Source organism: Parus major, chromosome 1A, assembly GCF_001522545.3.
Source record: "Parus major isolate Abel chromosome 1A, Parus_major1.1, whole genome shotgun sequence".
Classification (NCBI taxonomy): Eukaryota; Metazoa; Chordata; class Aves; order Passeriformes; family Paridae; genus Parus; species Parus major.
Window position 1 is genome coordinate 28,431,531 of NC_031773.1, and position 17,615 is coordinate 28,449,145.

At 37.3% G+C, this 17,615-nt stretch overlaps 1 protein-coding gene across 1 annotated transcript in view; it reads right to left on the bottom strand.

The window, feature by feature from the left end:
* The window catches only part of NELL2 (neural EGFL like 2), a 133,331-nt gene that overhangs the window by 44,442 nt on the left and 71,274 nt on the right, over positions 1 to 17,615 (bottom strand). Inside the window, exon 13 of the mRNA XM_015628578.3 lies at positions 16,235 to 16,360. Within this exon, the coding sequence (XP_015484064.1) occupies positions 16,235 to 16,360 (126 nt within the window). The remainder of the gene's footprint in view (positions 1 to 16,234; positions 16,361 to 17,615) is intronic.

Genomic DNA, 17,615 nt, shown 5'->3' on the forward strand with positions numbered 1-17,615 from the left:
ATAGCCCCAGACCAGCTACTATGAAGAAAATTAGCTCAGCCCCAGCTAAACCCAGCACATCTATATTCAGAACTTTCCTACTTTTTTCTTTTAATTAGGTAGAAAATAAAAATAGCTCTGGCATGCACATGTTCTAGTCTCAAGGTCTGTTTTAGAGATCATCCTGCTTTGTGAGATGTTTCTGTTGGCAATTGCTTAGTCCATTGTTGTTCTTCAGGGTAAACAGCTCTTATTAACTCATCCAGATCTATTTTCTGTCTTCCAGCTATTAGCTTATTTACTTATTCTATATTTGGTGTTAATATAATAAAAAATGGAAAATAAGGCAACAGTAAGGAAACCTTAGGAAGAAAATCCCCTTGGGGAAACACGTGAAATACAGTATTCCTTTTCATATCCATATGAAAATTTACAAGAAGCTCCAGAACTGCATCCTAGTTTTACTATTAAGAAAATATAAAAAGCAATCTATATTACTGGCAATTACTGATGTGGGATTAAAAGTAACTGAAAATAAAACAGACTTTCATCTGAAGAAAATTATTTTGCACACTAAAGCCTACAAGAAGTGTACACTTTTTTTCCTATCCTTTGACTTTTGAGACTTTTTTCTTTGCAAAAATCTCTTTTCTTTACATTTTGGTTGTTCCTGTTCTGGATTTTCCTCCTAGACTTGTGGAATACATGACTCCTAGTTTTAAGTCCTTTTGAATTCTCCATTAGTAATTCAAAATTCTATAGCTCTAATAATGAATTTTATGGCTCTAAACAAGATAAACTCTCATCTAGGACTCAACTTGAAAAGGTTAACACAACTTAAATGCTGACCAGTCCACATTTTGTGTGGGATCTACACACCAAGAAGTCTGTGCCAAGATCTCTTGCAACACTGGGAAGACAAAGATATACTAAGTAATTTCAGACCAAAAAAGACAAGTTGATAGATAAAATACATATTTTGTGGCAGACCTATGCTTATTTCCTCCATCTTCTTCTGTAGCTCTTCATCAAATCACTTAGACTTTGATAAAACCCACCTAAGATTCATCTTCCTCAAAATGTGTTTTGTAATTTCCAATTTCATGGAATAATACATATTTTTACAAAGTACACTCCTCTAATGGAGGTTTCTATTGCAATATTAATCAGTGTTACTCCACATAACATCCTGTGAATTTTTATACTTTTCAAGCAGTGAGGCAGAGTAAATATATTGAAGAATATTTCACCCGACAGCTAACGTTGAAAAAGATTTAATTTCTCTCCACTTTCTTTCAATGTCTGCCATTTTCTATATTCCATCTTTAACAGAGGAGTTTAAGAGAAGGATTTTCTAAAGCATTTAGCAGACACTCAACTGTTTCCCCTAAAGGAACGTCTGTAACTCCCACTGATTACAATGGCAGGGCTGTAGCATAAATGAGAAATGATTTTGAAAATCCCACCTTAAGAGATTTCAGTCTAGACCTTGACAAGGACCTTGTCACCCACTTCTTTTTTGCCTTAATTCAAAATGATCTCTTAATATCTTTTAGCAGGGACATTTTAAAATAAGGTTTCTATCTTTTAAAAGGTATTTCATTGTGTACACTTTCTAGACTTTCTCCACAGATTCATCTATTTTTTTTCTCTTTTTTCTTTCTTTAAATCTAGCCAGATGCCCTACTTATTTATAGATAAATCTTAATTTCAACTTTAATTGTATACAAAACCTCCCAGACATTTATGATAAACTGAAGCTTTCAAAATCTTCTGTTCTGTGGTTGAAAGTGATAACAATAGCAAATTCTGCATCTCCCATGGTGCTCCCTACCTTATTGCTAGTAGAACAACCGGACTAAAGCTGAAAATACAATTTCCTCAGCCAGTGGAAAAATGTTCATTTTAGTTCTTCTAATTCCAAACCTTTTTATTTACTGCTTCCTTACTAAAAGGCTCCCAGTTATAACAAGTCTGCCACTAGTAATAGGTACCTGTTGGATGTTTGGCCTCCCTCCCACACATATTCCTGTTACACAAATAAAAGCTGTAAAGCAACCTGACTGCTGTTGAGGCTGGTAACTTGCTGCCTGTTCTCATATTTCATTAGTAGCAACTAAGAGATTACCCACATGCCCACGAGGCTCCATAAAAGTGCCCACCTCTGAACACTGTCTCAGCACAAAGTTAACAGAAGGTGGATATGCACAAAGTGGTAGAAGAAAGGTGTCTCAGCAATCAAAACTGCCAGAGAACAGTAATGTTCTCAAAACTCTCTAGAAACAGCTGGTGCTGCTTTATTCTTTTTGACCAGGGTTTGTCAGTACATTTCAGGGGGTTCTGGAAAGTCAGTTACCACATTACAGCACCATTACCTAAGTCAGCACTTGTCTGGCAAAGAAAATGAGAGGCACCACAGTGGTGGATGAAATGCTGCTGCTGCTTTGATCCTGCTTTTGTCTACAGGAATCTGGAGCAACTTGGCTACACCAGAAATGTTAGGAAACAAATGGGGTTTTTTTCTTTCTTCTCATGCAGCAGAGACATTCTTAATGCATGAAGTAGTTCCTCTCATTTTCCTGGCAGTGGTGTGACCAAGACACTCAGATCACTCAGTGTCTATCAAGGACAGCACTATTTTTGATAAGACAAGATGCTCGAGCTCTCTAGGGAGAGGAGGCCTTCTTTAAGTGCTGTTCACCTGATTTTTAAGAGAGTTCTCTACTAGAAGATGGGAACAAAGTTACACTTCATTGGTGGTAAGGTAGAGCAATATTACTGCTTTTCCCTTTGGTCAGCCTTGATGCTATCTCCAGTGATACACCAAATTTTCCCTAGCACACATCCCCTGCAATAGTTTACAAAGGCACACCAAAACAGCACAGCAAACACATCCTTGGTGAACACTGCAGGCCAGCTGCCTTCCCTGGACACAGAAGCCTTGAGAATGGGGAATGGTACAGCCAGTCCTCATCACTGTGCAGTACCAGGGAGGAGCTAACACACACAGCCAGCCTTGAAAGCCACGAAGTGCTCCTGGCTGCTGCAGTTCAGATAGAGCCCCTGATGCCAGAAGATAACCTGCAGAGCTATCTGAAATGATTCTAACAATAAGCTGCACAGCACAGTAAAGGAGATGCAATGAAATGTGCTCTCGCCTTCCTTCCCCCACCTCTGTAATGGTATGGAACTTGACACTGGCTAGTTTGTTTCAGAGTAGATTTTCCAGACCACACCACGTTTTTGATGCCACAATTCAATTGCTAGTGTCTATCAAGTTTACAAATAATTATTTCTGTACTTACATGCATCATAAAATCATTAAGGTTGGAATAAGCTTTAAGATAGCTATGTGTATTTTATATTGATAAATAAATATTTGCATAGGCACATCTTAGCAAAATTTACATATCTGAAAAATTCTGCCTTCAAATTTGCTGTCTTGTATAAGAACACCATGACTTGTTCTAACAAGCAGAACCAAAGATATGAAGTCTACATTATTGTTCAGGTCCCAAAAAGTTAAAATATTAATTTAGAATCAATGAGGTTAAGAAGAAAGTAAACATTGACCAGATACTCCATTTTGCTACTATTACTATCATACCAGAATGCCTTCACCTCTGTAACCCTACTTCCTTCACAAGCCTGCTCTTTGGAAAAGTCAGGATTTAGGCAGAGATTCTGTGAACAACTCTGAAGTACTTCAAACTAAGATGAAGCCCATCCTATGGGAGATATATTAAGGTACACACAGGGTACTCAAAGCAGACTGTAGTATCTGTTCAGACTACCACCACCACCAAACTTTATTTACTTTACACGCATTAAAATGATGCAGGCAGAATTTAAGTTCATCCAGTTTCACCTTCTGAAGGGTTAGGAACAAGGCAACAAACTTTTCTTTACAAGTATTTGCACTCTCCAAAATTTTGAAAACACTTGAACAAATTAGAACAGATAGTCTTGATGAATCCTCACCTTTTTAGAAATCAATCTTATCTTGAGTAAGACTGGCCATTTATCCCCACTTTGAGCAGCATGAAACCTTTAGTTTTGTTTTTTTAAATGCACTGTCATTAAAAGACTCTACTACAGGTTTCCAAATCCTAAACATCAAAGTTAACACTGCGTGACAGCTGCTGTGTTCCAAACTCATCACATTTACTGGTCTGTAACAGGGTAAATGACACAATTACCTGCTGTAATTACTGTTGCTGACAATATATTTTTCCTGGTGATTGGTCTGTATGACTCAGAGCTGCTTATCTTTGTCAGTCCAGCCCAAATTTCCATTTCCATGTGACTTGGACATTAACTTACAAAGTATTTACAAATTAGTTCCAATATCTGCCAAGGCAGATACTTAGGATAGTATAAATTCATCTTTTATTGCGTGTTTAAGCAGTCTACCACTCTAATATTATTTTGCATTAGAAAATAACTATTAATTATTAAATTCTGTGCCCCACTCAAATTAAATGCACCTTTATTAGTATTGGGAGACACTTCAAACAGGTGAATATAATAAAGGAATAAAATCTAAATAAATAAGAACATTGATATTTTTTAAAAATGCTCATTCTTAAAGCAAAATTTATTTTAAAAAGGGATAAAACATTTAGATATTAATTCTAATTGTTTTCTTATGACAAGTTTAAAGAACAGCTACAGAAGACAGCAGTGACTCAATTTTAAGTGGTGTGAGTTATGGGCTAATCAAGCTAGCTCACTGCATGTGTTTTCCCTGGAATACCTTTCACTTTAAAAATATGAAATAGATACAATTCTTTGCACCATTTCCCCAAATAATATGTTTTAGAGGATGTGAGAAGACTGCAGCTTATAACAACAGAAAGAAGCAGATACTGTCTTTTTGAGATAATTTGGAAGCTTGTCAGAATGAAAAAATACTCCCACAAAAACTCCTACTAACCATTTAGGTAGAGCAGCTTCCTCTTTTATTGCTAAGCTTGTTGACAGGGCTCTTGGTCCTTGATAGAAACAATTATACATTCCAAGTGGTTTTTTGTTATTTGATGAGGTGGGGTGTATGTCCATTTTTGCCCAGCTGACTACAGGAAGAGTAAAATGCATAATTTCAAGAAGGTAAATTGATATAATTTCTGAAATAATTTTGATTTTCAGTTTTCTACTTTAGTCTTCAAGATGGCACAAAACCCACTAGAGTTTTCTTAAAAATAAACCAAGACAAAATAATCCTGTGAGTTCTGTATACTGATAATGTCCTCAGGAAAAATATCAAGTATCTTTCATAGACTCAGTACTTTCAGAAACATTACCTCACACAATGCAACTTCACTAACAAAAGTGAAATTTCACCCAAACCCCTTAGGATTATACTGTACACCAGCACAACATAGACACCAATGCTTCCCTTTGTATCAATGTGACTTTATGATTTCACCAGTCTTCCTTGGGGCATTAGCAGATCACAATCCTAAGCATGGCCAATATATTATCTCAGTAGGTAGTATTTGTTTCTTCTTGTTGATCTGCTCCTTTTGACTGCTGTAGAGAGGTCTTGACAAAGACTCTGATGCCTTTATTCATTTACATGAGCTGGCAAACACCGACAGAGCAAATTCAGGAACTGAAACTAGTTTTAGACAAAATTAGGAGGGCAGCAGAAGTGAGTTTAACTTACACATTATGCACTTGTACATGACCAACCACAGCCTGGCTGCACAGTCATCAGCACATTTCAGTGTGAATCAGAAGTTACATGCAAAGCTAAAAATATAAGCCCTTCTTTGGGACTAGACATAGGAGCACAGACACTGGGTGAGTCAGTGAAGTGGAAAAATCCAGTATGTTTACTTTGTGCATTTCAAGGTAGATTTCAGCATAATTCTGTGTGCAAATAAGGACTAGGAAGGATGCAACTCCTGCTCTGGTCAAGGGGTCTGTACCACAAGAAAGCAGTTTGGTACGGTGAAATACCAAATAGTTTGGTATGGTTTTGTAAGTCGAGAATCATCAGTCCAAAAGACTGACAAAAGGTAGCAATATTGATAGGGAACTGTTGCAGAGACAAACTGTCAAAGAAGATGACATACTAAATTGCAATGACTGACAGTATAAAACAGGAGTTAGGGAAATAGTCTTGCATTATCATAAAGAAGATTAATCTCCCATAAACATTTCATGAAAAAGAAAGGACACTTTTCAAGTTGTTTCAGGAGTCAGTGATTACAAGATATGCCATGTGGCATGCAGTAGGAAAAAATTGTAAAGAATTAAAGGTTTTCATGCCCACAGATTGTCTGAACAGAAATAATTCAGAAATTCCTATCTATCCAAACAGGAATCCTTCATTTTCATTCAAAGAAAAAACTTGCAACTATAATATTGAAAGAAAAGGCTTCTGAAGCCCTGGACAATATTGAAAAGTATTATATCTCCCCTTACCAGTCTTGGAAGTTATCTTTCTTACCTCCTGTCTTTTCTAAAAACTGTGTTGTCTTAGATTAGAAATGTTTTTCAACATTAGAAAGCCAAAAGACACCTAAAAGATATCCATATACTGACAGCCGTATCCACTACCCTTAAACCCCAGCTAAATGGTATCATGGCTACAGACAACTTATGGTACTGTGAATGTGTAGAAAACCACCTTCAAATAGATTTCAATACAGCACATATATCACATAACCTTAAATAACTCCAATGTTCCTCTTTTAAAAACTGTCTTGTTTCATGCAAGTCTCTCACTGACCTTGGCTGGAGTCCCTCTGAGAACAGGCAACACTCTCCCGGCATGAGGCAATCACCAGCTGGCTCAGACATGATAGATGTGAGCCATCCAACTTCCCTCACTTCTGGCTCACTCAGTGAGACAGCAGCAGATTCCCATCTCCTGAGCCAGAAAGATCCTTATGACTTCAAACAAACTGTCCTCAAGGCTGCCTACTGTGTTTCCTGATCTTTGCAGTCTATCTGTCACAGCCTGTGATCATCCTCAGAAGGACAGGCCAGGGGAGGTCCAGCTCTGAAGGGATGTCAATGAATGTCTTGGGTTGGATCTGCTAATCCTATTGTGATCATTGCCTGAACCTGTAAATAGACAGCTGAGTTGGGTCCAGCTGAATTCTTGACCCCTCTTGATTAGACTGTGAGCTTAGATGAAGAGATGTGCATTGGGGTGTCTTAATTGCAAACTAAATGCTACCTCCTGCATCAACATCAGTAAAATTCTAACATAAAGAGTCAATGGAATTACCTTAGGAATTAATAATTCATTTAGTGCTGTATGATTTGACAGATTTTCTATTTTTACAATATACTGTGTTAATTTTGCTATACTCCTACATTTCTACTTTCCAATCATATTGTAGACAGCACATAACTGCACTGTAGAAGCTACTGATGGATGCTGGATGATTGAAAAGCTGTAGAGGGCTTCAGAACACCGAGAAACAGGAGGTACACTGGATGTCTGTCATAATGCTGTGATATAAATATCAAGCAATGGTTAATGCTTGGAAATACTGTAATTTCAAATTTTTTACATTAAAAAAAAAGGTTTCGCTCTTTTCTGAGTTAGTTGTAAGCTGAGTATATTCTCAAGTTGATATCTGGAACTCCTTTAATATATTGAAAAATTCCTCATTGCACAAAGAATGCAAAATATATTCCTTGTAGAACAAAATAATCAATTCTGATGTCTGTTTCTGCAGAATGATAAATTTTAAACAGAATACAGAAACTGTAGAAATGCAAAGTAGAGATTGCTTTTGATACAATACCTTTAACTAACCTTTGCTCCCAAGACCAATAGGGAATCCATGTGATATGCTATGCACTGATACATAAATAAGCACTAACATGCACACACACATATCAGACACATATATATATATTTGGTAAAAGAATTATTTCTGTAAAAGAATTAAACATTTAGTACTGAAAATCATACATTCACATCTTTGTCAAGGGAATACATTTTCTGTTTAACAACTCAAATCATGTTCTACCAAGGACCCTTTAAAAATGCGTTGGATTTTGATCAGCTGAGAAATCCATCCTGCTATAATTGCACAGTTGTCATGAACTGGGTCAGTAACCAAGGAGAAAATGGGACCTAAAAAGTATCCTCTAGGAAAAAAAAGTTCTCATTCCAAGTTGAAACAGACTCCAAACTAAGTTGCTAAGGATAACCTGATTCAATCCAAATAAAGCATAATTGAGTTCAGTTGTATAAGATACAGAAGATATATAAAAATTACTTGTGTTGTTATCTTAGTAATGTGGTCGCATAGCAACAAGCTCAGTCTGAGCGATCACTCCTTTATTAGCTTTGTGAATTATCGTACCGCCAGAAAGTGGATATTGGAGAGAATTTATCCTCAAAGAAGATTGAGAGCTTCGTGTAGGCTGACATACTATAAAGCTGAATGGAAACTGGGCCAAGTAATAGAAACCAAGATCAAATAGGCTTTGAGTTAAAAATGCTCCGTGCGCACAAGCTGACTTCTACAGTGCTCATTACTAATAGCAAGCCTGGCAGTATAGCTGGACACCACCGCCCCTGAGGAGCTTGCATTGCTCTGTGCATTACTTCTAACAGAACTGGGGTGGGGGTGTAGCCAAAATCAGATATGCAGAGACAGATGGTTCATTTGCCCACATCATTATATTCTCTGGTGGTTTGCTGACTAAAACATTTCCTTACTCAAGCCGTGGTACGTCACTACAGTGATGTTACAACCAGCCCCTGTCAGCATGCTTGTTTATTGCTCTGTCCCTTGCACCATACTGAGCAATTATTCTGCTTTTATTTAAGCACCATCAATGAATTCAGCTCCTCTATACACTGCAGAACTTGAGGAAGACTTGAATGCTGTTGAATTCATCAAAAATAAGTCAAGGGAAATAAACAGGAAGAAATTAGCTTTTTTTATTGTTATCATGTCTCACATCACAGCATTTTCATGTAGCCAATCTGGGACTCTATAAGCCTATGACTCCTCTGAGACAACACTATTTTTTTAACTTCTTTGCACCAGTGAAAGGTAAAGGGCTTATAGCAGGGCTGAATAAAGTTGCTTTTAAAGGCCGTATTTAGTCACTTATTAAAATGTGGTCTCATTTGCCAATGTACTAAGCACTATCCGTTCTTATTCAGGATGATTTGGGGATACACTTGTGTGTCTGAAAAAGCAGGAAAATTTTATGCTTTAATTAACTGAGGACAAGCATGCAGCTTTAAACAGAACATAGATGACTTCATTCAACTCTGGATTACATCAGTTTTACAGTAGATTTTGTCCATGGAAACTCAGAAAACGACATTACTCTTAAAAGAGGCTAATGTTGGTGCTAAAACAGAGCACACATGCCTCACATGTAAGCTAGATTTTATTTCTCATTTTAAACACAAAAATATTCCTTTTCGTATTTGTGGGATCTTAAATGTTCAGTTGGAAAAGAAAAACAAACTAGTAATACATGATATTGGAAAATACCCACACTTCACAGCTAGCTGAAATCCTACCAATTTACACTGGTACAAAACCATTTTCCAACCCACATCAGAACCCAGAAATTAACTTTTCCAGGACATGTGAATTGGTCTGTGCTCTAGGGAATAAAGATGGATTTTACCTTCAGCATTCTCACAAGAAATTCAACAAAACTTTTTCTCAAATATCCCTGCCATTAAACATCACTTCTACTGCACAGTATAGAAAAAAGTACGTGATTTCTCAGACTGTTTATGTCCCAAACAATTGATGGATTTATAAGTCAAAAATAAACCAATGAAATCTGAACAGAAGCCCAGAGGCAGATGCACTTTTATGAACTTGAGTTTCTAGATGCCAAGAGGAATCATTTTTCCAAAGTGTGTCAGAGTACTATGTTAATAAAAAAACCCATGCGACAGGGACTGTATTTCCTCTCAAAAATAAATGTAGCTTCCAAGAAACAGAGAATAACAACTGGGGAAAAACTAAAGTCCTGATAATCTGGGCATCTGAATTAGAAATGGTATGAGCTGCAATTCCAACGAAATTGTAGGTCCTTATAACTGGCATTTTAAAATACCAAAGTGGAGGCATCTGCACTTGGGGGATAAGACTGGGCTGCATTTGCACTGCAAAGACTGCACCTCTGTTTTTTTCATAAGCACCCTCAGAGGAGTTATATTTCAAACAAAGTATTAATGAAGGAAAAGAAGACCCAGTCTTTGAAAAAAAAAAGAGCAAAATACAAAATGAAAAGGGATCTTCTTAAGCAGGGACATCACTAGTAGCATTAGCTGAAAACCAAGCAGATGTGTAGGTTGTTTATAAGTCACAGATAGCAAGAAGAATAGAGCCGAACAGGAGAGCTTAGGAAAGTCAGTTTTGATTGCTGTGGTCAAAGCAAATGTAAAATGAATCCAAATGATGTAGCCAGCTGGAAAACATTACTGACTACATGGGAAAAATGGCAGAAAGGTGGACAAAAGAGTATCAGATACGTGAGAGCTGAATGGGCTAAGCGTGTCAATCTGTTCTTCTATGCATTACGTCGAGGTGAATTTTTCCACTCATCCCACGGGATCATTAGAGAGTAAAGAATATGGGTCAGACTTGAAAAATCAATGTCAAGAGGTAGTGGCCACGTATCTGCAGGCTGGTACTTTCCCCTACATTTTCCTTTTATATGGAAACCTCCCAAGTAATTATTAATTAGTATTACCGTTATCATAATCCCTACTTTACGCACATTCATCATCGTTATGCAGCTAAATGTGTAGCTTTCCTCTTAAATCTTTTCCATACGTCAAATCAATCTCCCCAGACTCTTAATTATTTTAATGTTGATCTTGGAATTCCTTCCAATTTGCAACAGATTTGTGATTTAATTTGATTTGCAAAGTACGCAGACCTGCCAGTATTCCCAAGAATTAACATTTCAGGTGTCACTCAACTTAGTATAACCATGTTTCTCAGTAATTTATGTGAAAACTATTATTAGACTTCAGTTTACTGTGAGAGGCTATCTCAGAAAAAAAAATTAAATTATGCTGAATGTATTGACACCATTTTGAGAAAAATATTGTTAGGAAAATCTCTGAGACTCAGAAAGGCACATGAGCTGGGGCAGAGGAGGAGGGAAGTCCAGCTGGATACAGCTAGTTATTGCCTGGTGAATTCAATATATTTCTCATTGCTTTGAGTAGGTTTTTCCATATGGCCAAGACAAAAAGACCAAAGCTGTGGGCTTTGAGAAACCTCACCTAGTGGAAACTGTCCCTTCCCATGGCAAAAGGGTGGAACTAAATGGTCTTTAAAGTCCTTTCCAACATAAACCATTCTGTGAATCTGTGATTCTAAAGAACTACTTCATCTTTTCTATTTTGACTCTGAAGAAAAAAAACTCAAAAGTACCCAACACAGTGATGAGATGTTATATAAAAATCCTTCACCATTTTCTTCAGAAAAACCAGGAGCAGAACCATGAATGGTACCAGGCACAATAATGGCCTTACAGACTTAAAATCTCCACTTGGTTTGCCAAATCCTTTGCCTTCTAAGTTACTGTTTTCTAAAAGTAGTGGCAAAAAATCAGCATGACCTGGCTAAAGTGGAAATGAAAAGAAAACAAAAAATAATCTGAAATGGATTGACAAAAACGGTTGTGAAAAAACGTTCTATGGTCTGCAAACACTTAAAACATGTATGTCAGCATCCAGCTCCACATGTGGCAGTGGTCCCACACAGCTCAGATGGACATCATTGTTAATGTGGCCAGAGCATGCTTGGAAGCAGTAGTCCACAATTTGCAACATGCCTTGTGTGCTTTTAATAATTAATCAGTTAGGAATTCACATGTATTTTCTGCCAAAGTACAGCACAATTGTAAAGTCTCACTGGTGTCTGGGTACAAAGTTGTAGATTACTCATCTCAAAAAAAACCCCAAAACCAAACCCTAGCAAACCACAAACAGAAAAAAATGCACCAGAAATATGTAATACACAATTTCATAACCTCCAGACGGCAGAATGTACAAACATTAATTCAAAGATTCTGGCTTATATGCTAATACTTCATATTTCCTTCTTACAGTCAGTCACTTATCATCTTGCCCAGACCACACACACAGGGAGAACTAAATATACTGTCCTAAGGTATTCCTGGGAGCACCCACACCTGCCCCTGCAGTACCACCAAATGTGAAACATGAGACAGGGAGGAAGTCTCTAAGAGGATAACATCAGCTGCATTACTTCCCCCACATCATCTCAGTGACTCCAAACCACAGGAGAGGCAAAGCACACCACCAGCACTTCCATCAGAGCTATTTCCACCTTTTATGCCAAATAGAGAGCAAAAAATAAATAAAAGGTGGCCTGTGATTTTGCACAGAAACAGAGCCTTAAAAGTCATCTAGGGCTCAGAAAATCCATTCCTTTATATCAGGGAATGCACCTTCCTCTGCCTTAATATGGTCTATGGAGGATGCACTAAGTCTCCCAGGGTCTTGTATCTTTTGTTCAATTCTTGTTGGGTTACTCAGTCAGGTGAGTGGTCCCTGTGCAGAAAACTAAAGACAATTGTTGAGACTAAACATGATTAACCATTCACTGTTGCTGCTATGAACTCTTCGATGTTAGAGCTAAGTGTGAAAGAGAGATTTCATCTCTCGTTTCCTAACTGCTCCCATAACAAACTGTGGAGGAAAGGACATCCACCATGCCGCTCAGAGCAATGCTACCAGCTGCGAATTACAAAGCACCCTGAGAGACTGGAGGTGACACTGGGCTCTTCCTTGTTCCCAGAAGCAAAACTTTCATTTTTTAAAGCCAAGAAAACAGCCTGTGCACTTCTGTAATCCCATGCAAAGTAAAGACGTGAATGTTATTATTTCAGAAAATAATTAAAATATTCTGATTTGATCCCAGCTAACAGTGATGGTGCAGCAGCATACTACTGCACATATAAAACTACCCCAGCAGAGACTCATACCATTATCTACCTTCCTTCCCCTGGCACAACATCATTACATTCCAGGTTCTGGAAAGCAAAGTGGAAGGGGAATGAGACAATATCATTGTAGGATACCAAAGCATGGTAGCCCAGGGCATATTTTCATGCCTTTAATTTGCAGTTTGTGCATCCATTTGGCATATGGAAGTCATCTCTCCTTCTCATAGCTATGATTGATTTCTGAACATAAAAATCAGTCATGAACAACAGATTTCTGTGCAAATATGGTTGTGACTAACTCAGTCTAACCCTGAGAATCTTGGTTCCCATATGAATACAAATAACGATTTCTCAAATTGATGCCTTCATTACATCCTTTGTTGTGAAAATAAAAATGTAATTCAGATATATTGTAAAACTTGAAATAAACATGCCAGGACAAAAGCAACTGGAGCTGTTTTGGAAGCAGCTATAGGCTGCCTAAATCAGTCTTTTGTGTGCATGACTCTGACAAAGATAGATAGCACAGATTTCTTTTCAAATGTCTCATGCAGGAGAAAAACGCTTCAATGTCACTGATTTTATGGCTCTTTTCTATTTTGATCAATGACTGCTAAATTATATGTATGTTCATGGGATGGAACAATAAGGTATGTTAGTCTGCCAGCAAGTTGTGGACATCACTTACATCATAATCTGTCTAATCAAGGTTCACATATAATCTTTCAACATCTTCCTGGGCTTCAGCTATCCTGTGCAAACAATGACATATTAATACCAAGCCACACAAGGCACAGAACAATTTTTTCCTGCTTAGTAATATTCCAGAGGATGTGCTACCAGAGCTTCCTCTCCAGTTTACAGTGTCAGCTATTTTATGCACAACTACAATTCCATAAACGGATTCAATTACAAGAAACATTACATTACAAGAAGCATTACAAAAAACTGTGACCTGAAATATATTTTAAAAATTTAACACTTAGTAACACAAAGGGTCAATTGTTACTTGTTTGCCCTATTCTTGACATTCCTGAGCTGGATTAAGAAACAGCCTCCTCCTCAGTTTCCTTGATACTTCAGCTGGTAAGTTAAACCCAGAATTGCCAATATGGCAAATAGAGACTTGCTAACAACTTTCAACTCTGCAGAGGGAAAAGGAGGGTTGAATGACTACATTTTTTGCAGATATTGAAAAAATTCAAAGTGCACTGGACTCTATATGAGTACTGAGAGATCTGGACAGAAGTGCATATTATGCACCCCACCAACATAGTCCTGGATACATATTAATTAATGAACCAGTGCCTCCACCAGAGGTGCTCACACAATAGTTGTGGAACTAGAAAAAATAATGCAGTTATGTTGTGACATATACAATTTATGGTATTAGGTTGCCATTCACTGAAATTCTGTTATCCAGCAGGGACTGAATCCTCATGGTTGCCTGTATCCAAAATTCACTAAATGTAACTCCAGAAAAACTCCAGGTCCCAAATAATAGTAAGTGGCATTGCTCATACGTACAAAGTCTTTGACATGCATACACAGCATGACTTACAGTTCAGATGGCCTATCAGGTCTTAAAATTTTAAATCTTACAAAACTTTTTCATCTACTTCCCTTTTTTTAGCATTGACTTTTCTCCGCTTGATCAAGACAAAGGTGGAAAAGAAATAGTTCATTTTGTCACCCAGCAGGCTGATTTCACAGGAAACTATGATTTACAAATGTGGAACCACATTCAGGTTGGAGTGTGAGATCTAAAATGGATTTCCAACACCTTTTATAGAAGTATGACTGTCTAAAGCTCTTAACTACTCTGTATTTCATAACAGTATGTTTCAGCAAGTATGAAGAATGCAACGTGAGGAGTCTCAAGAACTACTTTTATCATATTTATAGGCACCCAGTGCCCCTGCAAAGTTGGTGATGGTTTACCATTTGCAAAGTTCAATCAGAACAGCAAGCTAAGGGAAGCCAAGCAGAAAAAGGATCACACGGATTTAGATACAGCCAGTCCTAAAATAATCCCAATATTCACACTCGGGAGGTAGTGAAACAATTTCTTTACTCAACAGAGAGTGTGGAAAATGTAAAAGAATGATCAGAAAGATACTGGTTGCTTCAGAAAGGACCTGCTGTGGGCAGGCTTTATAACTTGGGCCTTCAAGAAGTAGATTTACTGCAGTAAAACAGTGCTTGCCAATGTATGAGAGGAATGACAATACAGGTAAGACAGTATTCACAAAAATCACATGTATATGATTTGAATTCCATGTCCCTGAGTGTTGTGCATGGTCAGCCAAGGAAAAACATGCCAGTTCATGAAGAAGCTGTTTCTGTATCAAGACATATCATTTATGTTAAAAATGCCAAGATGCAATGGACAGAACAAAATTAGAAATGAACTTCACCTATGTGAAGTGCTACCTATATGTGAAATGCTACCTTCACATTTCGAATACTCTCATACATTTATAGCCAATTTCTGTTAGATAATATGAATGAAAGAAAGCTTTACTGAAAAAATGTAGCCTTTTATAGAAAAAGCTTATTTTTTACCCTGTGCACACAAAATAGGGATAGTACTTTGTTCACTGAGTAAATATGCCCCATCATTGATTCATATTTTCTTTATCTCTGTTGTAGGAAAAAATACAGAAACACTTAGAGTCAGCCTGGGCCTGATACCAGAGGCTGTTTTTAGCATTCCGTAACCCTAAATTACCTTGCAATAAAAGAAGAGTAGAAGACAAAGTCACTATGAACCAAACACATCCACTGGCAGTAGAGCAAAAAGGGAAGATACAGATGCAAGCCTGACCATGTTGTCCAGCGGTTCAAGGCAAGTCGAACTCCTGCCCTCTGAACTCAGGAGAACTGAGCCTGGAGAGTTCAGAATGAGGGCACAGCCACTCTTAATATGGAGAAAATCTAACTCCACCCTAAGTTTGCAGAAGAGCAGCTATACTCCAAGAGAAGTTGTACTGGTATGGAACATAAAAACCAAGTAAAACAGTACTATTTTTGCTCTCTTATTTTCGTCTTCAGTCTCCTCCCTTTGCCTTTTTAATCAGCACCCAAAACAGACCATAAGACAATCCAGCCTACTTTACAGTTTCAGGCAAACAATATGTGCTACACATAATCTGTAAAATGCATTAACTTTTCTTTACCTGATTTTGGTGTTTATTCTGTTCAACATTTCATTTAGATATTCTGCAGCTCCAACAAAGATTAACTTTAGCAGAATCATTAGTATTCCTAAATACCAGCATCCTGTTATCTCCTTCCAGAAGTACACAGCTCTTACCTGTACATGAATAATCATCAATGCGTATATATCCTGTTTTGCAGACACACATGAAGGATCCTGGTGTATTTACACACATGGTGTTCTCACGACAGTAGTGCCGCCCTTCAGCACACTCATCAATATCTGTGAACAAGGCAAAGAGAAGCACAAGTCAAATTCAGAAGTATTTCTTGCAATCTCTCAGTGTACTGCTGTTCACTTCCATCAATAGTGGGCTAGACTAAAGAGTTATTTAAATACCAGTGCATTTTGGAAAGCTTTTTGGCTTTGTCCTTTTAAAAAAACTGTTTGAAATATTCAAACAAGAGAAGCACCACGAGTTTCTGTGAACAGCTGTTAGTGGAGTTACAAAGAAGATTACACTGGCTTACATCTTTCTTTTTGAAGTGCCTCTGATGTTATTCCTATGATTTAAATAGAACAGAACAAAAAACAAACCAGGGTCCCAAACAACTGACCAACAGCCTCAGCACTACAGTGGCATCCATCACTGCACCCTGTGCAGTCACCTCAGTCATCAGTGCACATAACACACAACTGTATGCACACCCCATGCCTTTGAGCTAACAGAAACTATTGTCTAGAAAGAAACTGTAAGGAACATGGTAAGATCTGAAAATACTCTGAAATTTAGTATTAATTTCTCTTAGAACAATAAAGTAGTCTATCAGTATTTTTAATATATATAAACACATGTATCTGTAAATACCTACATATATATGTATATACACACATATAAACACTGTACCTGAAAGGAACCTGTAAGAATCTCATTCATATAAAGATCTACTCTGACAGAACAAAATGCAACTTGATAAAATACTTGTTGGGGCAGAACACCTGTTGCAGTATAAGGTCCTAGAGCAAACTCCCCACATAAATGACTGTAGGCATGGAATTTAAAACCTAATTAGTTTTGGTATTCTCTTGGGCTTCAAAATTAGACATTTTCTTGTATCAGGTTATAATTCAATGGGAAGACAGAGAATGCACTACAGATAACAAAAGACCTTCTGCATAATATTATTATATGCAAAAAAGAAAAGCTATATTAATTTGGAAGTGCTCAGTAGCACACTGTTCCTGTAATAGTAATGATAAAGACATCATTACTGAGATGCTCAGTACACCTATTTATATTGTCATGCAATGTGTCACTGAACCTTGATACCAAAGTAAGCTGAAAATCAAATGGGCGGATTGTTGGCTTGTTTTCTTTCCTGCTCATCAGTTTTGATTTCTTTCTTGTTTTCAATGATGTTTATGGCTTTCAGCGTTGAAAATAAAATCTCTGTATGGAAAAGCATATTGTTGCAGAGGCTAATGATGGCTCAAGACAAAAGATTGTATATATAAACTGAAATCAGAGTTAATTTCT